The 25,211-nt window shown below is 40.1% G+C and overlaps 1 protein-coding gene across 1 annotated transcript in view; it reads right to left on the bottom strand.

Moving 5' to 3' along the window:
• Nucleotides 1–14,634: 14,634 nt before the first annotated feature.
• The window catches only part of DAPK1 (death associated protein kinase 1), an 83,849-nt gene continuing 73,272 nt past the window's right edge, over nucleotides 14,635–25,211 (bottom strand). The window contains exons 21-26 of the mRNA XM_058823267.1: nucleotides 24,961–25,149; nucleotides 22,992–23,189; nucleotides 20,602–20,740; nucleotides 19,164–19,284; nucleotides 17,607–17,795; nucleotides 14,635–17,035 (exon numbers count right to left, since the gene is read on the bottom strand). Of these exons, the coding sequence (XP_058679250.1) occupies nucleotides 15,803–17,035; nucleotides 17,607–17,795; nucleotides 19,164–19,284; nucleotides 20,602–20,740; nucleotides 22,992–23,189; nucleotides 24,961–25,149 (2,069 nt within the window). The 3' untranslated portion in view covers nucleotides 14,635–15,802. The remainder of the gene's footprint in view (nucleotides 17,036–17,606; nucleotides 17,796–19,163; nucleotides 19,285–20,601; nucleotides 20,741–22,991; nucleotides 23,190–24,960; nucleotides 25,150–25,211) is intronic.

Consider the following 25,211-nt stretch of genomic DNA (forward strand, 5'->3'; position numbering starts at 1 on the left):
AGGCAAAGGAAGGATGAGTTTTGCTTTTCTCTTTGGCTGCTTCTGATTAGGTAAAATCTGGAGTAAGTGAAATTACTAAAGATTGAGCATCCTGGGACTGCCAGGTGTGATGTGACAATGTGCTTCTCATCAGTAGTAGAAACTGACGATGACAATAAACATAAATAGATTTCCTAAGAAAGCATCTTAGAAAAGCAGTTAAGATTAAAGAATCGTCACTAAAGGTCAATATATTGCCTGAGTATGCAATTAGTATTATTATTGTGTATTAAAGTGTATTATTCAGTACACTTTTAAGAGATAGAAACTTTCCCATTTCCATGGATGGCATTTCTACAACACTTGGCAGGAACCCCCAGTCATTTTCTGAAGACACTGAAAAACCATGCCTTGTATTATTATCCACAGAAGCGATCTCATATAATTCTGTCAATTCACATTTTATTCACATGAATAAATACACACACACAGACACACACACTTTTGAATGTTTGCAGGACTAAGCCCTAAATACCTAAGCACTCTGCTTCAGTGGGATGGAAGAATTATTTTCCTGCTCGGGGAATAGCTGATAACACTAAGTCTTTTATGCTCTTGTAATGTGCTATATAATTTTTTTTCCCCAGCCCTGTACTAAATTCCAGGAAGACTAAACTAAAAAACTAATTATAGGGCACATATATGCAGTCTACTAAATAAAGTGTCTTTTGAAGAGTGTATCATTTAAGACAGTATTTCTCAGAAGACTAAAAGGAGAGTAACCTGACATTTTTTGACACCTGACTTGAGAAATTAAGAAATTTCAAAGAGTTGTGTAAGCAAATTGTATACTACAGAGGCCAAGTGGAACTGTTAAGAAATTTTCTTCCTGTCCCAAAGCTACTGTGAAGACCACACAGCAACACAGCAGCTTTTGCCAGGGTTACTTTCTGCAATGAAGTGTATGAGGATCTCTAGTGTTTTGTTTCAACCTGTACAAGTGTTACAGCAATATTTCATATATATATATATATATATGTGTGTGTGTGTGTATGTATGTATGTGTGTATCTCCACTGTCCAAAAGATCCAAACTGAGGGCTTAAATTAGCATCACAAGCTGAACATTTTCTTCAGGCAAGAGCTGATGAAGCTATGCTGCTCACAGATGAGATTAGCAGTCACATTACTTGTACATGGAAATTGGCAGGGTTAGGGCAGAAGATCAAAGCTGCTGCTTTACACAGACCTTCTTATGGCTTTTTTTTTTCACTTGTCTTTGAGCCTTGCTTTAGGCTTTCTTGTCTTACTGTCTCCGTTGAGTTTTCTTTTGTCGCTGGAATAATTTGATTTCTTTGGAGGTTCCTTAGACTGGAATAGATGTGTTTGGTTTGTTGCCTGTCCCCCTTCTCTTTGACTCAAAAGCCATCCCCTGTGCTGTAAACATCCCTGCAAACCTTACCTTTCCTTCTTCTCATGTTGTTGCCCAGCTCTCTGTCTGCGTGGAGGAGGTAACTGAAAGCACTCTGCAGAAGATGGAGTGGAGAGCAGTGTCCTCTATAGTGTGTTCTTTGGCACGGAGCCTGGTCACAGGGGTACATCCACACACCATCAGGGGCAGATAGGGCTCCGAGAATGCTTGGTCAAGAAAGGCATTATGCTTCCCTTCGAGAAACAGCTCTCAGACTCTTCTTGCTGCTGCAGAAGCAGCATGTGCCTAGATGCATTCTTATCCAACCAAGCCTTCACAGAGATGTTTAAAACTGTGCAGCAGGAGCCCTGCTAGCACAGTAACTTTAAATGCATGTGCCCACACATTACTTACTTGGCTAGCAGCTATGGCAAATGAAACTAGTTTTGCCAGTAGCTTGAGTCGACATAGTCTTTTTCCCATTAAATAGGTCACAATGTTGTTTTTTGATTTGTGCTCTTGTTTACTGGATTCTTACTGTGGCTGACAGGCTGAAGGCACGGTGTTGCAAAGGGAGAGTGGGATGGCTGGAGGTCTGATGAGAGATATGTCCCTCTTGATGCAATGCCCTTTGTATCTCCCCAGAAGCCCCTGTACAGACAGACAGGAGGTGAGAGAGGGGAGGAGATGGGGTCAGGGCAAGCTTTGCTATGCAGTTTGATGATTGTGCAATGCTGCGTCCCCAAGCAGAGACTTAAGCCAGTGCAGCAGTGCACTCCAAGGTCTCCCTGCACCAGACACCTCCCCTTATTTTACCAGAATGCATTGCACACGGGCTGTGCAGGAAATCCGATGAAATAGATTTGTGGTTATATTACGAAAAAAAAAAAAAAAGACTGTTTGAAATCAGCATGTTTGTTTATCTTATGGAATGGTCATATGAGAGAGCCCTCACCTTTCACCGGTAAATTGTACAGATTGTGCCTCCAAGGGTGATGAGGGACAAAACCAAGACCCTCTCATCTCTCAGCTGCAAGTGTGCTGTCACAAGGAAGAATTGTAAAACAGCCAAACAAAGGAGGAATTTGGCAATGGTCATTTTGAAATAAACCTGTTTGTGACAAGCAGTGACTGTGGCAATATTTACGCTATGATTCATACCAAAGTGCAGCACCTGAAGTTCTAGTCTGGATGACTTTTAGGATAGAACCAGCAGCAAATACTATTCTAACGTTTAATAATGAGCAAGCAAGCATCAAAGCTGCTCTTGGCTCTGGAACGGTATTGATTTAGAGTAGTGTAAGAGCTGGCTGGAAGCATCTGCACTGCCAGGTGCATGTTACTTGTAACTGCCTATCTCTCTGTATTCACTTGCAGTTTTTCTTCTCTTTATGTGACAGCTGCTGTTACAAGAAACTCTTAGCTGGCATATATCACATTAGAGCCCTTTGAGGATGCTCTCAGAAAGTCCCTTACACTGCCTCCCACTCCTCACTGATGACAAGACTGAACCTGCATCTATGCTAAAGGGCCAGCTACAGTGCCTGTGTCTGTCAGCTGCAGGCAGCTCCTGGAAGCCTCCTTACAGAGAGATACAGGCATGTTATTCTCTCAGTGCTACTGGATAAACAAACTGCTACAGCCAGGAAGACATCAGAGATGCTTTGTATGCCTGGTTATTGATGCTGTCAAAAGGCAGTTTCTAGAAACTCAGCAAATTCCAGGGGACACCAGTGGGAGCTGCATGTTTTTACACTACAAAAACAGCTCTTCTGAGGGAATCAAAAAGTCAGGTTCCTATTTCTTTAGAGAAACTCAGCTTCAGAATATGAGACTGTTCTTCCTCTCCTGCCCTAATAATAATGATAAATACCTGGTTAGAGAAAAAGCCTGTCTTACTGGCTGTCTTACTAAGGGAATATGAGATCAGAAAGGGGGTGCCTACAGATTACTTCCTCCAAGAAGATCTTTGCTTCCAACAAAATCTTCAACATTGAACTTCTCAGTCTAGTCCTCAAAGGTACTTAGTGGGTTTTTCCTACCTAAAGTACTTGTGCAGGGAAGGATCTTCACACAGGCTGGTTGGGTGACTCCTCTGCTTAGCATTACTTGTTCTCTTAGTTTTTCCCTTTATTTAACTATTGAAGCTAGTTTTGAACTGTTTAAAGAAAACACCCATAAACATTTAGGCAGGAAAAAAATTAAGAAAAGCCACAGTTTTTAAAACAGAAAAATGACTAATCTAGAACCTGGAAGAACTGCTTACGTGACAAACCTGCTTGCTTACATTTTGACTTCTCACCTGTCTCTAGTTTTCTACTTGAAGGAATTCTTTGTGGGAAATGCAGGCACAGAAAGCTTCCAAGGCCTTGAGCAAACAAGCTCAGAGATAGAGATGGATACAGTGTTTGACCTTAGACCTTGGAGAAGGCTTGAAGGTTTAGAATAGACTAAAATTAGAACAGAGAGATTAAATAAGAATAAAGATTTGTTGTTTAAGCAGAAATATGTTTTAAGCAAGTAGATATAGGCCTCGTATAAGAGAATGACTATGCTAAGCAAAATAGTAGAATACAATTAAAGTTTAGCAATAGAACTTGTTAGAGAGTTGATCAAAAGTAGAAGATACAGCAATAAGTTTTTGTAGAGTTATATGATTGGATAGAAAAAGTAAAATGCAGCAATTAGCAATTGATTATGAAGGTGCTAGTGAGCTTTGTGGAAGTTTAGAATAAGAAATGTACGAAAGACATTTTAACTAGAATTATAATGGCTTCTGATACAAGGTTTCTAATGTATGGCTTCTAATGTGATTATTCCATGAGACTGATTTTGAAATAAACCGTCTTTTAAATGCCTTTTCAGTCGACCCCGTCCTTCTTTATCCTGAACAATTCTTGTTTCTTTTAATTTCCATTTCAGGTTTATGTCTTTTAAGTCATTGCATATGTATTTCATATCCTCGCTAGTGTATTGATGACACACAGATGAGTTTTGCTTAAGAATGTTTAATAGTGAGTAGTACCGCATTTCTTCTTCATGTTCTGTGCCTTTTCATCCACACCTCCATCTGGCCTCTCTCCTGACAGTGCTTGTTTTGTCGCAGCCTGTAAAGTCCAGGGCCTGTTGAGGCAGAGTGGCAATGGCTCACATCTGCTCAGGTCCTGCACCCATGACAGCGCTGCAGGACGTGCCCAGCCTATATAACTCTCAGAAGCTTAGCAAAAGTAATGGTCATTTAAAAGCCCAAGAGCTGCTGCAGCACTGAGACTTGAACTACTTTCAGAAACATTCCCTCAGCTGAGCTGCAGCCCAGCCCTTGCAGGCAGGGCAGGACTGTCAGCACCCCACAAGAGAGCTGGGTTGAGGAAGGACTCTGCAACATCAGCACAGGAATCCTGCAGGCACAGAAGGGCACAGAAATCTGAGAACACAGAAAACTTCCTTTTCCTTTCTTCAGTACTAACCCTGCCTTCATCACCAAATGGACCAGAATTAGCTGTACCCAGGAGCTTGAGGAGAGAAGGAAAGGGCTGTGGATGTCACTCTCCATTTTCTAACAGGAGTAACCTGGTACTGAAGAGAGCACCGTGAGTCAGGAGAGGTCAGTCCCACAGTGCTGCACTTGTGGTGCTGTCCTCTCCAGAGCGGGTGCAGCTGATACTCAGGGCTTGCCTTCCTGTTTGGACATTTTCCAGGGTACAGGCTTTCCCAGCTCACATCTGCTAGTGTTCCTGGATTTGGGATAGCTGCTGTTTCCCTGGAAGTGGGTAGAGGACTCTTTTATATTCTGCCAAGAGCCACTGGCATCTAGACAGTTTAACCAGAGCTTATGGAAGTACTTTTAGCTAAAACAAATACCGAAGTTAAACCTTTATATAGTTTGAAAGTATTTATGGGTGTTGTTTACCAAGCAGTTCTGTCTGATTTGAACCAGGATTAGTGCTGAAAAAATTACATTCTGGCCCTTCCCTCTTCTGTCAATTCTCATTTCTCTTCTAAGCTGTAGCAGCAAGCTCATTGGGCTGCAAACAATGCCCTCAAAGCCAAGTGACAGCTTCTTCCTGCTGGATGAGTGAGCTGAACTGGCTGAGCATGCCAGGTATTAGTCAGCACCCAAAAGACTGCAAAGCAAGGGTGGATAGGACAGGTCTTCCCCTTCTAGTGCAATACAGCATTAGATTAATTTAAGAAACCCAGGAAAAGTGGATGATCAAAATTTACAGTGTTGGGACTAGAGTGCTGACTAATGGCAGAACCTGGTTAAAATCTCTTCTGTTGCAGGCTAGGCAGAGATTCACACCAACCAGAATCTAATATACCTAGCCTTACATATACACATCCTATATAAACTCTCTATTACTCCCTCTCAATTTTTGCCAAAACATACTGGACTAAAGTAAAACTAAAAAGTAGAAAAAAACAAAACATGAGAAGCACAGAAGTTGCTGCAACAGAGTACCTAACCGCTGCCATCCGTCCTGACTCCAGCTGTAAACACACATGCACTCTCACACCAACACCAAACAGGAGACGTCAGCCTTGGTCACATTTGTTGATCAGTTGCCAGCAGTCTCCTGATCAAAACACATGGACTAAGGCTTTGAACTGTGGCTATCATCCAGAAGAGCACCTGCTCCTCTCTGCCCCAAATATGTAGTTATGTTAGCTGCAGCATGCTTAGTTTTATTTACTGTTTCCCACTAACTACACTTTTACAGGACACTTAGGTAAGCTGAACACAGCACTTACTAAGCTGGCAGAATTAGACTCCCTCTTGCAATCAGTCCAAAGGGACTCTGTCAGAACTGGACGTACAGGGCTCTCCAGGAAACCATACCAGAACGTGGTCTGGCTTTAGAAAGAGTGGCTTATCTTATTTTCCAAGTGCCTTGTTTACCCGGACTGCAGATGAACAAGGGCCTTTCGTTTCCCAAGACTCTTTCTACATCATGGGGAGTAATGAAGAGGACTTGTATTTGCCTCCAGCTGCCATTTAAAACTGTCTCTGCTCCCTGCAGAAAGCAGTGTAGATGTTTTCCAAAGGTGAGTGCCATTTTCTAGTCTGATTATTTCAACACTTAATTATTCCATTCCCACTCCCCTGAGCGTTTTATTTACTTGGCTTGTTGGAGCTGGCAATCACAGGTATGCTTCAGGGAGTGGAGGTTAGGAGAATCACATCTGGCTTCCAAGATTTGAAACTGTCACTGTAATTCAATGCCCTGATAGATTAAAAGCTGGAAGGAAAGACTATAGCTATTTATGATATAGCAAAGCTACACAGCTTGTGAAATTTGTTCCTCATGCAAGAACATCAACCTTTTTTTGACCCTAAACTCTGACTTCAGTCCTTAGCATCTGAACACTGCACCTTTGATCAACAGCTACTAGTACATAATATTCCCAAGCATCAACAAGGTTGAGAAGCCACATAATTCACAGATTTCCTTATTTTTCACATTCCCATTCTACCTTCAACACCAGTTTCCTCCCATGTAATTAATAGAAATAGCAGGAGATGACAGAGAATATTGAATGAAGTACTTCTTAAGGGTTACACTGCAGCCCTCCTCTCCCCACAGGGGCATCCAAGCCAGTCCCTTTGTCATGTCACCTACTGCATCTCTGCCCATCAGGAATAAGACAGAGATATTCCTGGCTGATGCTGGGAAATGTGAGGATACAACGTGTCATCTGAACTTCCCTCTACCCTAATACTGTGGAACACTATGGCTGTGGCTTTAAATATGTTTTACTATATAACATGATTTGGACAACACTTCTCATCAACAGTGGGACTGATTCAAACACTAATAAGAGGAAGGACATCCTCGCAATTAAGCATGTGTCAGATGAAAACTAAGTGGCAGAGGCAGTTTAATAACCTTCCACCACACCCCGCCTGATGGCAACAGAGCACTCAAAAGATCCCTGTTGTTGGCAGTGCTAATAAAGGCCTTGTCAGAAATACAAACATGACACAGTATGTCTCCAGATGGGATTTTTAAGTGCTGGGAAGCACCCCCTGGTCCACAGTAGAGAGTCTTCTGCTGGGCACACAGAGGAAACACTTCTACTAAGCAGAGGAGGCAGAAATCAGACTCTCTTGGATCGAAAGACTGTGTCCTTGGACAATATTTACAATGAGCAATTCCAGCCCAGCTTCTTAGTTGTCTTGTTTCACAATATAGCCAAAATCACTTACACTATAAGATTCCCATACTTCATTATGTTTCCTAGATTTGAAAAAGACAAATTAATTAACGTGGGAGATAAGTTTTAAAAGTGGAAACTGCAGAAAGAGAATACAAACAGCTTCTTGTTACAACTAAAATTACTGTATACGCAACTAATCTGCTTCCCAAAGTTGTCATTAGCACTGTTTGCACACTTAACTTTTTGAGGTCAACCTCAGCACTGGCATAGAAATGTAAACCCTTGAGTTGGCTGAGATTAGGTCAGCAGATCAGTTTCTCCAAGCTACAAATGGAAATTTGCTTTAGCTCATGCAAAATGCGGCTCTGGGCCGGGTGGATGCTAATAATAAGGTTGCAGTGGCATAACAGTCTTCATACGTGCTGTGTACCTGTGGATGCAAGGCACTAAATTCCTCTTAGGGAAGGTGGTGTTCCTTCACGCTGTGCCGGGGGCAGGGAGAGGTGGGGCTGAGTGCTGCAGCGGGCTTGCCCAGGCTGTGCTTCCGCCCCTCCCACAGCAGGCCTGGGAGCGCGGCTTTGGCAGGAAAACCCCGGCAGCTGCCCCAGCAGAAGGGTCTCGCTTTGCCTGCCCCTCTCCAGTGGGAAGGTGTTGGGAAGCACTGTCTGTGGGAGTCCCCCGCCCTTCTCCTGGCCCTTGTTCTGGAGTGGTGCAGGGCATGGGAAGGTTGCCATAGTGCCTTGGTCTGGGAAGTCATGTGGGTGTGACCTCTGGGGAGCACCTGCCCTCTTGTTTGTGTTCCTGAGGGCGAGTACATTTCTGTCGGTAAAAAACCTTCTTCTCTTGGTATACTTTTGGTATTCATTTTGTTGTTACTGTGTGTTTCCACTCCTTTGTTTTCTGCATTCAGGAAATTGTAATCTCAGCCCATTGCCTCTGCCTTTGTCCCTCCCTTATTGGAAGCTTCGGAGGTAAGGGGAGTGGTTTATTTGGGTTTAATTTCCTGCTGGTGTTAAACCACCACGACTTCTGTCTGCTATGCAAAGGCACACTGAAGCCATGACTCCACTGTGGTAGATGTGTATCAAGGGGTTGTGGCTTCAGACTGATAGTGGATTACAGGATTTTTTTAATACCAGATTTTGAAACTAATTTTTCTAACAACAGAAACAATTTGCATATTGTTAGAATTGTTACTTCAATTACCAGTCAAGGTAACAGTTGGCAGAAAAGTCTCTTTTAGGAGATTATGGACAATTTCTGTTTTTCCATTGGAGAAAACTTTTCTTTTAGAGATTTCAGTGAAACACATTAAAAACAATGTGCATCAGAGATGATGATAAATATTTGCCGAAAACAAGTGTTTTCCAACAATTTTTATATATATTGGCTTCACTTCTAGAAATAAAAAGGTGTAGCCCAATGACCAGTGAAAGAGGCAGGAATGTTTCCCTTAGTGTTTAATGTAGTACAACTACAGACAAACATCAAACTTAAGTTTAGTGAGACCCCTTTGTGATTATGAAGTGTGCCCCTGATCTCACTAGTGGAATGTGAAAGATGCTTTAAGTCTAGCGCACCATAAAGAAAAACATAAAACAGTTGGACCTCTCTTCTCCTCACCAGATGCCATGTTTTGGTATTTACAGGTATATCCATGGGAAATTCAGAGATCACATCCACACTGTGCAGCTGAATTTTGCTGGAGTTGGGCACATGGTTGAGCTGGTGGTAGAAAGAGGCCCTTGGGACTATCATGTTTATCTAACAGGCACCCAATGCACTCACTCTGACCTGTGCTCTCCTGTGCAATGCCTGGTTCACCTGGTGCCACAGACAGTGTTTCTCATGACTGATGTAGTACTCCTTCCTGCAGTGAGCAATTTAAAGCAGAAAGGTGAGTCTGATAAGGGAATTGTGAAAATACTATGCTAGCATGGAAGACTGAACAATTAAATAACTGAACATCCTTATAGAAGATGAATGTATAAAACAAGGCAGAATTTCTCTCTGGCATGCTTTTCTTTGGTGACTGTGGGAGTTATGTAGAGCTTTCCTAGCCATGAGAGTGAGAAATAGGGAAACTGCATGATGCTAAGTCACAGCTGGGGAGGTTGTTCATCCTGTAAGTCTCCTTTACCTTCTGCTGAAGAATATTCTCCCTGTTTTGCTAAGTACAAACCAACAGTATGTCTTGGACAATGAATGGCAAATGGGAAGTACATGGTAGCTTTGTATTCATCTATTAGATGTAGAACCAAATTGGCAGCTGATTAGGTTCCTTCTGTATTTTCCTGGAATGGCAGCAAAAAGTGATTTGCAAAACATTTCTCAGGCAGGTGTTATTACCTGGGATAAAAAGGCCTCTTCCCATTAGCACTTGCAAGCTTTGTGCCTTGATTCGGTTCTTGAAGCCTGCATGGAAACTGTGTTAATCCATCAGTTGAAACATTCATGCAGCCCCTTTCTGAGCTTCTATAAGCAGATTGATACTGCAGATGATGCCTCTGAAACCTATACTGGTACCTGACTACCAGATCTAGCAGCTGCAAGTGATATTTCCTTCTGACTGTAAGCACCTGAGGAAATTTAGCCCATCCTATCTGATTCTAATTTGGTTATGGTGACTCACCTCCATGCATGTTTTCCAGGGTAATTGTTACAACATTCTCTAGCAGGCAACACAATCCCCAGGGGTCTGTAGAAAATATTTATTTTATATGTTCTAATTGTAGAGGATGGTGGTTAATTTCTTAAGTACAACTAAATCTGAGTCTAATCCTAGCTATCAGGTGTTATTGGGAAACACTTCTAAAGAAATATCTTTCCTGCTTCTTCTGCAGATACATACCTTAGGAATGATGAAATAATCCATACTGTAGGCTTAGGAGAGTAAGAGATGTTTCTGTCCTACAACTCATCCAGACCTACACTGATTTTCATATGCACTGACACATTGCCTTTGGCACAAAATTCCAGACTTGTACTTGTTGTTTTTCCAGTAATAAAAATTTTGGCTTAGCACTAATTGATTGCACTCAGCGCTCTGCAGAATACTTTTTTCTTGCATTTGCAGCTAATAGAAAGATGTAAATATCACAGAAAGTTATAGAGCTTTGTAGGTAAATTTAGTGATAATGGGATTCGCTGCTAACCTTCTCTCTGTGCTTCTTTTGCTTAGCTGATTGCTACATCGGTTTTGACTTGTAAGCAGTCCTGTGTAGGGGGTCTGAAAGTGAAGCTGATTCATCTTTCATGGGAAATGGACTAGTCAAACTATAATTCTTTGTGGCCAGGGTAAAAAAGTTGATTTTGCAATGCAATGAGCAGCTTAAAAAGTGAAGCACAGGATGACTCAGAGAGTCATACACAGGCTGTCTTTTAACATCAGCAGTCAGGCCCCTCTAATGCAAGAGCCTTCCCCTCTCTCCCGTGTTTCTCTGACAGCAGTTTTGAAAAGCACAACTTCATCCTCCCCTCCCTGTGCACCACATGCTGGTGTCTCACTCAGTCCTTACTCATGCAGATTCCAACCCTCTCCCCCAGCCCTCCAGCCTTCAATTGCTGAGGTGCAGCAGAAGCATCCTGACTATACTTCCAACACATACAGTCCGGAAATAAACACATATTTCCAGTTACCTTCCAGATAACACATATGCTTCCAGTCCACATATAGTGTCCAGGTGTGTTACAGTCACCTGTGACCGTGCCTGAATCCATAGGGAACATACCTCACCAAGCTGCATTCTGAATCCTGTGCAGATACAACAGAGAGAATATTCATGAGCCTGGACACAGAGCCACCAGACATGCCTAGACCATTGCAGCAGGCGCTACATTTCTGCAGGAGGAGCATGTGGGGGCTCAGGCTGTCAGCATCTCTTTGCTAAGTCCATGTAAGACGCAGCATGTCCAAGCATTCATTCCTGTTTGAGACCCCCCTTGTCACCCTGCCCTAAATTCTTCTTAGTCTTCCTTTCTGCCTTGCATATGTGAGTGCATATTGGTAGTGTAGGTGTCCTAGGCTTGGTGACAGCAGGAGCCAGAGTTTGGGCAGGGTGGTCCACGTCTGCCTTGTCTCAGGGCAGGCCAGTGAATTTTAAGCTACATCAAACTGACTCAGCAACATAATTGGTTTCTGAAAAAGGATCTGTAAATATGCCTGTGTTGGATTTGGAACCCACCCAAAGTAGTCTGGCTGATGCAGGAACACTAGGTCAGTTTGGTTAATGCAAAACTGAACCAGGTCCACCGAGGTCCTCAGCTGGCTTTGAGGCAGTGTATCTGCTGGTCCCACTGCTCCTGTGAAGCTTGCTATGATGAATGGTGTAGCCATACAGAGGAATACCATCCATTCCCTTCCATATACCGCTCATCTGACTTTTGAAGACCCAAGTACTTACTTCTGCCTACAAAGTCTGAGTGGCTTGGCTGTAACCCTTTTGGAAACCTTAGGCATTGTTTAAAACCAGTTTTCTTTCTCTTTTTCCACCCACTGCCTTGTCTTCCGAGTCAGACAATGCCTCAAAAGAAATGTGAATGAATTTCTTTTTCTTTTCTTTTTTTTTTTTTTTTTTTGTTTGACACAGTGTACGGAGTTTAACAAATAAAAAATCAAATAGAAATAAATTTCAATATTGAGCACAGTGCTTTTAGGCTAGCTTCAAAGATACTGCAATCCATCTCCTCTGACTTAGCCAACAGCAGGCTTCATTTACTTTTCTTGGAGTTACAATTTGGGCATTACTCCTCCATTTCATTGTCAAAGCTGAAATAGTTATGCAATTCAAATTGAGGCACTGTTTTACATGATGCTGTAACACAGCATCTCTGCAATAAACAGGTTGCAATGAATTAGGGAGGTAATTTCTCCTTTGAGGGAAGAACACAGCCAACAAAGTTTTAGGACCTGAAACTGGCTCCATCACAGCTGCTCTAAAAACTTCACTGTTGCTCTCTATAATGACCTGACCATTTAGGAAACTGGCTCCTTTCTAAACCTCCTGGCTCTGTCAATCATGTGACATTTGGGAGTTTCAAAACTCTTGTAGTTTCATAACTTTTTCAATCACTTGAATCCCAAAGGTCCTAAAACGTGTGACTATCTTCATCTTACCCTTGTCTCCTCATCCTTTTAAGGTGAGAAAAATAATATATATCCACCTCCACCTGATGCTGTCTCTGGATGCCCTTGGCCTACCTTAAAATCATTTCCATGTAACCACTGATCTCTTTTGGCTTTCTAAACTCAGCAGTTAGGTCAGTAACAAAACTTCTGAAAATAGTACAACCAATAACAGCCAGTAAAAACAGCCATATGAAGTACTTCTTTTATTTGATGCATGTTGCTGCATGCTGGGGAGAAATCACTGGAAAAATAGCCTGCATCAAAGTGTTTGCTTCTTCCCTATCTTCTTCAGAAAATTTTTTCAAGATTTGAATCTGAGTGCCAGTAGAATACTTTTCTAAATTGCAGGATAATCTGTAATGCCTCTGGGCCTTGAGCAGCAAACTTCAGAGTTTGTATATATTATAGATTTTGAAGACAAAATGAAAATTGTCATTCATTGATTTATCCTCAAAATTATGTTTCAGCAGCTCTTCTCTGAAGGGCAGGATCTTTTAACTCAGTTCTAAAAACTGCATCTTTTAACTCAGTTCTAAAAACCACAGAATGAAGCTCTGCTCCTAGCTGCATTCATAAAATGAAACAATTAATAAAAGTGAAGCAACAGAAGAGATGTTCATTTGTAACATCTGGCTAGCCTTTTTTTATCCCCAAATTGTCATCTAGGAAACAAATTTTTTAGTTTTTTGATCAGTAGCACAGGATTTATAAGAAAGGAATCCAAAGCTATCCTGTGACTCTGATTCACTTTCCTGAGTCTACTACCATGAAAACTGTAAATGATGCAATAGGCTGTGACTGCTAGTCAAAGGTTCATCATAGAGTCCACAAAGTAATTTATTCTCCCAGGTCTACACTTCACAGTAAATGGAAGCAGGGAACTATGAGAAACATGCTGTTGGGAAGGGAAAAACAAAAATATAGTAAAAGGAGTAGTTTAATCAGTGTTGGTAAGTTGACCACACATCTCAAGTGTGCATAAAGCATCTGGGTGGGTGGGCAGGTGAGCAAACCTTTTCTGGTAGAAACCTGGGAAGTTTTATTACATGAAAAACACTCCTCCACTTACTAGAATCTGACAGAAGTAGTGAACGTGTCCGCAGCTGGAAGCTGAAATATGGTAGTGGCCATTAATTGACAGCGGTAAATACAGGCTGTGTAGGGCTGGGCTCTGCAGTGGGCCACTTAGAGCAGCAGTGGGAGATGCTGAATGCAGTTTGTCAGAAGCAGAACATCAAAACACAGACAGCTCAGGGTAAGACTGCTCATAAACCGTACTTCCTATTGAGGACTAGACTTATAAGGAATGGTTAACTGTGGAGTCCAGCAATAGCTGGGACCTCGGGAAAGATTTAATTAAGCAAGGGTAAAATAGGCAAAGAAAGGCAGGGGGAAACAAGCATTAGCATTTTAAGAAGATCTCTCTTAAATCCTTTGCAGCATACATAGGGCAGAGGTACTGTGCAAAGCTGCCTGCAGAGTGTGCCACACCAAGAGTCTGCAGCTATCAGGGAATAATGCTGAGATTTAAATAAGCAGCACCAGCAGAGTCCCTTGTGTGATGAGGGGAAATTTAATGTAAAGGACAATTATTGCAGCCCAAATTCTAATGCAGTGCCCTCTCTCTCTGCATCACAGCATTATCTGGAGAATTCCTGATGACAGACTCACATTTGCTGTTTTGGTTTCCATTATGAAAAACCACAAAGGAAAAGCTATGTAGCAAACTGCTTTGGCTTGCCATTTGTTAAAACGAATGCAGATTCTTCTGCTGTACAGGGACCACCTCTGCAATTAAAAAACCCCCATAAATATTCCTGCAGCATACTAAGAAATTCCCCTGAAGTCAAACAGGAGGTGCCAAGAACTTCAGAAGGCAGGCATTGCCTCTCCTCAATTCTGACTGTAAAGAAAAGAAGTTTTGATACCCTTCAGCAACTGAATATGATCAACAAGGATGCAACAAGCAACAGTTTATTTGTAGAAAAATCCTTTAAAATTTACTACAATGTAAGATTAAGGAAAAAATAGTCTTAATATATATACATACAATATATATAAACAAACACATATCGCACCATGAAAATTACATGCTTTTTAGAACAGAGAATGGGTCATATTCCCTCATATCAATTTAAAAGTTATCACTGCAAGAAACCTTGCTTCCTTTTTTTTTTTTTTATCCCCATCAAAGTTTTCAAGTACAGGAAGTAAGTAATGCAGGATCTAATAGTAGAAAACCTTTGTTATACACAAATTACAACTGACAGCTAGACAATATTATTCTGCAGTATCCAACACTTGTATTTTTTGAACTCTATTATAATGATATGAACTTTTACCTGAGGTGCATGGAAATAACAAAGCATGATAATTGGCAAGTTTAAGAGATTTTCACATTATGATTTGACTGTAATTGAAGTTGATTAGGTATCACACCTATACCTATAGTACTGGCACAAGAATGCTCTGCGTGAGTCATCACCAATGACTTAGAAGTGCAGGAAAAATTAATAGGCAAGCACCACTTGCAATGATAAGCATGCAGACAATTTAAGTGAAACAGAGGTAGCATGTTCTCGTAACTCCAGCAGGGTCATTCAAATCAACTGCACCCTCCCTCCTGCAAAAGGCACTCACTTTTTCAGCTAAAAACGATGCACTTAAGTTTGGTCAGATTGACCACAAATGGTGGATTTCTCTCCTTACAAATATAAAAAGAAGTTAAGCAGAGGACACAGTGAAAAGGAAAAAAAAAAGTGTGTAAGAAACAGACACATAAGGTACTATGTGCTATTCCTCTCCCCCTACCTTTTATGGGGAGAATTATATAAAACAGTTGCAGTACGCAATCTAAAAGTTAAGACTTTCCAGTTGAAATGGCAGTATTAAGCAGCACATTCTCAATCAGAAATAGTTCTAAACCACCAGAAGTACACCAGTCTTTTTAATAAAGAGCAACAACTCACAGTTAGGAGTAGAAAGTTTATGCACAAAAAAAGGTGGTGCCAGAGAAGGATCCTCTGATGCAAAAGCTCATAAATTAGTATGCACTGTAACTTTTATATTTATGTATTTTTTATCCTTTCTGCACTTTGAAAGGATATCCATGCAAAACACCTCCTCTTACCGTGACACTACAGAACTAATTGAGTTGTAAGATGTGCCACTGTTGCAACTGGAGGCATAAGCCTCTTGACCATTAGCATCTAAATTAATTTTGAATACAGAAGATGCCTTCAGTAAGAAATCTGCTGCATCTCTGCGACCTAATTCCCTCAGCTTAGACATTAGTATCCCTACAGTGCTGTCAGGTGCATTACTCCATTCCTGCAGAAGGGCATGAACTGGGCTTGAAAGAAAGTAATTTTGTGTTCCATTATTTGTATTGTACTTTGCAACAAGATCAGGGAGGCCCAGGTTCATGGCAAGAAGGCACCAATCTTTGCCCATTGGATCAGGTGGATCCAAAAGTCGACTTAGTTTTCTCCTGGTAAGTAGATTCAGATCAGAAACATGAATATCCATTCCTAGGCTTCCCTGGGAGTAAACATCAAGACACCCAAAACACAGTATACTGCTAAAGCTCTCTTTATATCCCCCCATAGTGTTAGTTAGTGATGTCTCCTTTTGACTCTGTGCACGGAAAAAGTCTCTGGGCTGGTAGACCATTACTGGTTCATGATGTTCCCTCAGCTGCTGAGGACTAAGGTAATATTTCCCAGTCAGAAGACCTGGTAAGGTTGTTGCTATTAAGTTATCAATGGTGCTGCACACAGAATCCAGAAGTAAACAGCACTTGATCTTCTCTGTTTCCAGTCCTCTAACTTGAACCTCTATACCCTGCCCATGGTTGACCAGCAGCACTAAAAGCTCAGCTCCACGATTCATAATCTTTGATCCATTTACCCACAGACGTATATCAGCATCTCCCTCTGTGCTCTGCTGATGAATCCACCTGCAGAGATTCACCTGAACTTTATGAAAAATTCCACACGGAAATGGGGTAAGATGTTCCACAGGAACGATTCTAACACCACCATAAATCAGCACTTCATCCTCCTCATCTGTCCAAGACCTGTGAAGATTGTCAGTCTTTATGAGAGCAGGAATATCCACCATTGCTCCACTGCTAAGGTCCCTTGCACAAATATCCATGGCATCCAGAATCTGTATCAGCTCTTCCACGTCACTATCTGCCACCAGACGCTGGATGTCCTCCATGGTGTACCGACCTCTGTAGTGATGGAGGGCTTTTGGGTTCTCCACTGACAAGATTTTTCCAAGGACATTAGAACAGAGCCAGCGAGGATCCAGAAGCACAACATCTTGGACAGTTTCGCTCTGCATAATGTTAATCTGTTTATAAATATGAAAGTTACCGTTTACATCTTGTGAAGTACAAGATGATAGACCACGTTCTCACCTTCCTAACACACTGACCGGACAATTTGATTAAAACTGCTCACAGGAAAAAAAACAACAGTGCATTTAAATATATGGCAAGTACTTAGAACAAAAAACAGATCTTGTTATTTTCCACTACTAACGAGATGGTTACAGCCTAACAGCTGGAAAGCCTAGTCATGCCCTGCAAGCTGTTTATGCAAAGGAGTTATCCTACCACTCAGTTTCTAGTGGACACAAATAGCAGTGAACACTGCATTGAAGGTGATAACATAGTGATCCTTTCTGAGTATTTTATATTACAACTATAGCAATAAACTGTAATTCTTCCTGTCTCAAAGAGATTATGGTAACAAAATAGAAGCTACAAGACATAATGATAACAGAAAGCGTTCTCTACTTCTTATGATGTCTTAAGAGGAAGTGAAAAAAACAAACAACTTTAGACATTTGCTTAAACTCATAAAGAAATATTCTACCACAACAGTAAATAAACAAATGGAATTTAGATAAAAATACTTACTTCTCCTATGCTATGCAACTGCTGTGCAATATGCCGTAGGTCGTTTTCGCTGGCTAAGGGATTGAGATGTTCCTGTACATCATACACAAACTGCTGCAAGGACATCAGCTGGTTGGGCCCATTTATTTTTCTCCAGGAAGGCAGTGTGGAGATTATTTTTTCACATAGGTGAGTCATAGGTGGGCAAGTCTTAGAAAAGCACAGAAAATATCCACTTGAGAATAGGGGTACTTTTTTTTTTTTAATATGGAGGTTTAATGCATTTTTTATGAATATTCAGACTTAAAGAGCTCCCTTTGTGCTGGACCCTTACTCTTTCACCTGGCATTCACTTGCCATAAGATCTATCTACCTTTTCTTAAAAAAGTGAATTGCAGAAACTAGTTTTTCACTGAAATAAGCAAATTTTCCAAATACCACCATGAGTTGATATCATGTATCTGTAAGTTAATGCTTATTTCTGAAATAATGAGAATTTGTTTAGAATTTGTACTCATCAATATCTTTACAGGACCAATTTACTTCAAAAGGTGAGACAGCAGGGTGCCGACTAAAAAGCAAAAATGGTTCTTTGATGTATTGATTGCCTTAGTCTTCACTGATGCCTTCTTGTTATCCTCAAGCCACAGCCTCCACTTCTTATGCAGTAAACCCCTTCAGATTTCAAGCTAGTGACTATAGCTATAATAAAGCTTTCTTAGAGAAGAAAAGCTTATAAAATCAAGAGACAATATCAGAAATGTAAAATAGGCTGAATTTTGCATGAATCTAAATAATTTCCTCAACCCACAGAATTAACTCTGTATTACATCTACTTTTAATCAATTACAAAAAATACGTTTCAAAAGTAGCTACAGAAAATCTTGTTGGTGTGTAACATGATATTACTCCATTTAGCACAGGCTACAAAAAATTTGACTTGGTCACCCTTATTATGAAAGTCTCCATGGATTCAGGGTGATAACATCAAACCATAGCTACACTTTACCTTTAGTCTCATATGCACATACCTACACATACAGATACAACTGCAAGCAATATTTTTCAATTAAAAATGCAGTCAAAAGTTAATACATATTCAGTTTACATATCCATATTTGGAATTATCTTTCTAACAATTGAGAAAACTGTTCTACTCTGGTGACTTTTTAAGTGAAAAAACCTGTTTTCCTGAAATATATTTATAATATACTTCCGTTTTTTATAATACTTTGCTGAGTAAAAAAAAACAACAAAAAGGGGGGACCAATGCTGGAATCCAGTCACTGCCAATCAAAAAACAAAATTATTACTTTGAACTGATATCTCAAATTGTTTCCTTTCAACAGAGACTATTTTGGTCATCTGCTTGGAGCAACTGCTATTTTCAAAATGCTGACTGAATCTTTGATGTCAAGGCTTTGTTTATCACAAGACCTGTCAAGCTTGCTGTTAGAACATTGGAACAACAGTGGTTTCTGAATGCTTCATTATTCTAAGTTTGAAATTTACGGTAGATCATTACACAAGACATTCACATTTTGGCTCATCCAACCCAGACTATTAGACACTACTTACAGAAATTATCTGGCTTCTTATTTCTTGCAAGTGATTTCGGAGAAGCTTCATATCTTTAGACCCAGATGCTCCAGCATCCAGGACAAACAACTTTTCTGAAATTTGCAAATCATTTCCAAATCTAAAAAAAATAATTATTATTAACTTAGCCCGAAATCCAGTTTATTTCTTAATACAATTGTACTTCATTAAATTAAATTGTACTACTTAAATGACACTAGAGTTGGAATGATGAAGTTTAAGTAATGATTATACTGAGATATTTTATAAGCACAGACACTACAGTTGCTGTGTAATTTTCTTGAAAATAGGCAGAGGTATTGAGAGAAAACTGTTTTCTCTCAGGATGAAGAGTGAAAATGTGTAAGCAAATTGTGACTGCATCACATGACCTGTAATTACAAGCCAAAACATTTTACTAGAGAAAAGACTACATTAATTTATTTCTTTTAAGATCTTAATGTCTGTTGCTTGCTTTCTTCTCACTTTAAATAGCTCAGTAGTCATTGCTGTTGACTGCTCTCTTTCCACTCCTTTTGAGTTTCCAACCACACAAGCTAGTTTGCCTAGCTCTGGGGAGATTTGCATTTAAAAGGACTCCAGCACCAAAGATGACACAACGTTTTTTTCTGTTGGTTTATTTCAATTTATTAAAATACTGCCTCCCCCCCCCCCCCCCAATTATTGTGCTGGAATTCCTAAATCTGTTTCTTGTACAGCCCAGACAAGCGTCCATACTCACAGGTATGGATGATTTCTCACACCCAGTGCTCCTGCTTACATGCTCACTCTGAATAGAAGGTGTTGTTGCTTTAAACAATAGTATGTTTATGGAAAGTTCCCCATTTCCATCTACCATTAGCATGTGCTCCAGACATTTGCTGAAGAATTCTAGAAGTTTCACTAACTTCTGTGTACCTCCTGGATGACCTTGTCACTTGTGTGATTCCACAATGTCCAGCTTTTTGCAAAGTGTGGGGAGTAAGGCCTCATTTAAGTTTTTTTCATAGGTGTCCTAAATCAGTAAACAGCTAAGGGTAGTTCTCAGGTAAATTTTCCTCTTTTGCATCCAAGGTTTTTAGCTGCAAATGGCCTACTTTTCTGGGATTGGTGCAAAACCTGAGAACCAAGATGTTAGACAGAAATTTGGAATGGGTCTTTGGATGTAGCCCAGTGTTTACAGGGTGACACTGCCAACACCACAATTAATTTTGACACCACTTGGCTCATTTTAGCTCACTCAGGGCAGCTTACTCACTGTAATATTGGTAAATGTTTCAATTTTAGCACAACATATGCTTCCTAAACATATGCAAAATATCATAATATCATATAAGCCATGTAAAAACCTTTTACCTATTCCAATGCATTTTAGTATTTTCCTTTCCAATTAGCTTGTTTAAACACTTATATATATATAAGTATACTTTCCACTTACCTGTTCCTGATTTCTTTCAACAAAGAGATGTCTTTGTCATACCAGAACTCTCCCCCAACTGGCCGGGGCAGATTCACTATGTCAGCATGCGTGGCAACCAGAACAACACGCAGGGGACTTTTCAGCTTTCCACCAAATGCTAGAAGAGAAACAAGAGGACTCTCTCACTACAAGGCATGTCTATGGAGATGGCTGACACTGACCCAGAAAAGCAGAAATACATTTTACATTCTTCATACCAACCACTTTTGTAGTTATTTACCAACTCTAAGCACAGCCACTAACAGTGTAACTGTTGATGCTCTGGCAATTATCTGCTTATAGGACTGTGTGCTATATATTATCTGCTTATAGGACTGTAAAGGCCCAATTTTAATAGCTAGACAATTTGAATAACATCAGATACATTTATATTGTGTAACTTTATTGGTTTAACAAAAACAGTAATCAGAAGCACTAAGATATAGCTACTAACTACAAACTATGACAGCATGAGGAGAAAAAAATTAGAAACAGCAGCTTCATAAAAGGATTTTTGCATAATGTTTGCATAGTCCTTAATATTACTGGTGCAGAATAGAAGATTGTAAGAACACAAAATGTTTACAGCATTCATATGTTGATATGAATGCTATTTTGCAGTACTTACACAAACAATGACCTCTCACTTAGGTGAGAGTTAAGTAGGAAAGCCTGGCAGAAGCCATGAAAAAGAATGAGAAAGAAAGAAATATACAAATGGCATGAATGAGGCGACAGTACAGAACACAGTTTTCACTCTTTTCTCATGTTCATATTCCAGAAAATAGAAGACATCATTAAACTATTTTTAAAAGAGACAGTACACCCTATCATGCTCTTTTAGCCTTAAAAAAGGTCACATGCTTACATCACTGCTCAGTTCTCATCAACTAAGAGCTACATAATCTTCATTAAATCATAAAAAGCCCCATTTCTCCAAATCTCTGCATAACACTTCCAGGCAAGTATTTTGCAATTATCTTCTTTTTGTTTTTCTTTTTAATTGGCAGCTAAGGACTTAGACAAAATAACTGGAAAGTAATTCCAAGAGTTTTAACTTTTCTGCACACATCAGTTACTATATATTACTTGAGAGATTTGTCACAGTACAGAGATGGATGGGTACCCAGACTGAGCTGGTTGGTATAAACACAGATTTAAGTGAAGTACCTAAATAATGCTGATAATCAGATAAGCAAGAAGAAAAAATCAACTGAGACTGAGGAGCAGTGAAAAGCTTTCAGCAGTTGCAAATTAGCTGTATTTGCAGCTTTGTCACCTTTTTTGCAAATTTCTGAGCTTTAACTTTCACAGGTCATTTATTGTTGGTTAGATCCAAATTATGATATTATTAGCACTGTGATTTTATCTAAAACAGAAAATAAAAAAATGCAGATGCCTGAACTGAAAACCAAGGGTTGGCCTTGGCTCGTTGTCTGGCTGAGATAATGCATACAGAAAGGGAGAGAAAATAACTCGTTGCACAATGTTAAGTACTTAACACATTTGTCTGGTGAATCCCTAGCGTTGCTAAAAATGTCCTTTAGTGCTGAGTTAGATCCACTGGCTGGAATAATTTTTCAGATCACAGAACCAAGACACATGACAGAGCTTGCTTAGTCCAAGAGACTGTAACAGTCTGCAGACCAGTAATCAACTACAAACACAAACATGTTTAAATAAGTTACTGTATATACACCTGGACTACCAGACCTTTTGAGAAAAATGTTATTTAAGTTAATTTAAGTTTGCCCACCAAGTAACTTTCAGTAAGCCTGAATATAAAAACAAATAAAATTACTTAAAACCTGTGCAAAATTGGAGCATATGTGAAATTTACAAGAAATACTGATTTCTGTGCATCAGCACCAAAAAGTTACCATATTTGAAGTCCAAACAGAACTTTAGTTAAACACATGAAAGTTGCACGTACTGAGGGGTAACACTGTTCCATAATACTGTTCCGTCCTGTTGTCACTGACAAGACTAATTTATGCTGAAAATATTGTTTATTGGGGCTAGATATAAGAGGAATTCAAGAAAAGTGTCTAAGCTTGGTTCTGAATGGTTCCAGCCCTCTGAAACACTATTGATGGCTTATCTGACATAAAACTTCATCTGCCATGTACAGATGTAAATCCCAGTGCCACAAGATACTGCACTGTACTTCGTGACATTTTAAATTGAGCTAAGTGGTGTGTGAAATGCTTCTGGCTTCTTCCACAGATAAAATTCCCTTTTGCCAAGAAACCTAATGTCAAGTTTGTTTGCATACATGGGGATGACGACACCAAACACGGATGATGTACAGAGTTGCAGAGAAATACAAGAAGCTTTATATCTCTAATACTTCATTTACAAGAACATACCTATTGGCTCCTCAACTGGGACCAATGATTTCAGGAAATTGAGCCAAAAGGTCACTTGGTTTAATTGGATTTCATAAGGCTCCTCAAGGCTAAAAAGCACTATGTGAATTGCAGTGTGATCATTAGCAGCAAAATAATCATAACAGCAGAAGTACACAGGATTCCCAGAGAATTCCCAAATGCTGAAATCCCCAACTCCTGAAAAACAGACATATGAAGAGATCATCAGTAAGCATGAAATATCTTCTGGCCATGGAAATACAAGCAAAACATTTAATCTAATTTAAACTGTCACAAACATAAACTGTACGCATGTGAGAAAGCAAGGCTGAAAATGCAATCTTGGACAAAGGGAACAAGTTTCAGTCAGTTTTAGAGGCTTAGCAGCTGGGCCCTCAAAGTCTGTTCCTCTCTCACGCTCCTTCTCTAGGACATTTAGCCTGATTTCATATGTAAGCACCTGTGTTAAATGCATACAGTCTTATGCAATTAAATTGAGTTTTGCCTTGAACAACAGCAGCAGATCTTGTAATTGTCTTGAAAACCAAGAATAATGGCTCCCATTCTTTTCCCTGTTCATCTCAAAAAAGCTTAATATTTTTATTAATTATTCTTCTTAACAAGCCACCACTGATTTCAAAAACCACTGAATCACATTCTAAAAAGAAGCCACTTTGCTTTACAGAACTGGACTATTCACATTGTGCTGGTAAATTAGGGATGAAGAATCACCATGTTAAGGGTTCCAAGAGCTCCCTGCTTCTTTTTGCCATCTCTAGCTTTGAGTAAGAAAAGTGTTAGTATGTTGCACTTCCCAGATGCACCATCTGATTAGGGTGATATCTGCCTCACCTGTTCTGCTTCTAATTAAATACATGGTGATTAAGATGCACCTCAGACTTCTAGAAGGAGAGAAGTCGGAACACTCCAGCCTGTTGTTATGAGTAAAGCTACTCAGAGTTCACCTGTGTGTACACTTTGGTCTGTATAGTACAGAACACAGAAAGAAAAAAAGTCCTTCTGACGGTCCATGGCACAACTCCGTTTCCTTCCCAGAATTTGACTGGACTTCAAATTATACTGAAGGAAGAAATTACCCTACAGAAAGAACAAGTTTTAGCTACTTGGCAAAGTCTTCAGCATCTAGGATAAAAGCTTTGTCACTGCATTCATTATTATGCACTGATAAGCAGGTTTCTGTTTCCAAAGTAAACTCTTAATTAATACTAATTCAGCTTCAAAATTGCAGCTGCTAAGGCATGCAATTTCCTTATGAAGAAGAGATCTGACCACCGATATAAATCACAATTAATATGGCTGGTGGAGACAATTTGTGTGGTCTCAGAGCCAAAAGCCATGTGTACTTACGACACCTTCTGTGATTGACCCCTCTTACTGCTAACTGGCTTCAAGTGCAGAGCACTTAGTTTCCTTGCAAAAAAATAAATTAAATCAGAAGCTCCACTCACAATGACTGATGAGCTCCAGGACTTAGTGAAAATGCTCCAGTCCTGACACAAAGTGAGAACAGTATGTCCTTTGCATAGCTGGGAATATACTTAAATAGTGAGGACTAAATGGGACCAGGCTAAATCTGATAAAATCCCCAGATGACCTCTAGTATAGGTGAAGAAGCCTTCATACTAGTAGCCACATTGCTGACCTGCTCCTGTCAGACCAAATTCCTCTTTCCTACTCTCCCACTTACTCACCTCAGAAATGAATTTCAGTATTTCTACGTAATACTGTAAAGATCTGACATGAGTGATTGAACTGTGTATTACAACAGCGACAGCACTTCAGGCAGATTTACTTTCTCAAACAAATTAAATCCCACCAGTGCTGGATTGTCAACACAGTCACTACCATGCCAAGTCAGACTTTCCCCCCATTTTTCTTTTAAAAAACAAGTTAAATGGCATTAACTGCTTTACAGCATTGAGGCATCCCAGCCCAGGGCTCTTCTTACCATGTAAGCAGGCATTCTGGATGTCAATGGCCTTGGTGGACTGGTCATCAGAAGAGAAGGGAGAGTGATGGGCAGGTGATACGAAAGTTTCTAATACCCCTTTGGTGAGGCCTGGCTCAAACATCATACTGCGGCTTCTCACACTGACATTTTCACAGCCAGGATAAAGATTCGTAATACTTACTGAAACTGGGTCAGGGAAAGGAAAATGAGATTACAAACCATGTGAGAATCACAACAAGATCACTTCA

This window comes from Ammospiza caudacuta, chromosome Z (genome assembly GCF_027887145.1).
Source record: "Ammospiza caudacuta isolate bAmmCau1 chromosome Z, bAmmCau1.pri, whole genome shotgun sequence".
NCBI lineage: Eukaryota > Metazoa > Chordata > Aves > Passeriformes > Passerellidae > Ammospiza > Ammospiza caudacuta.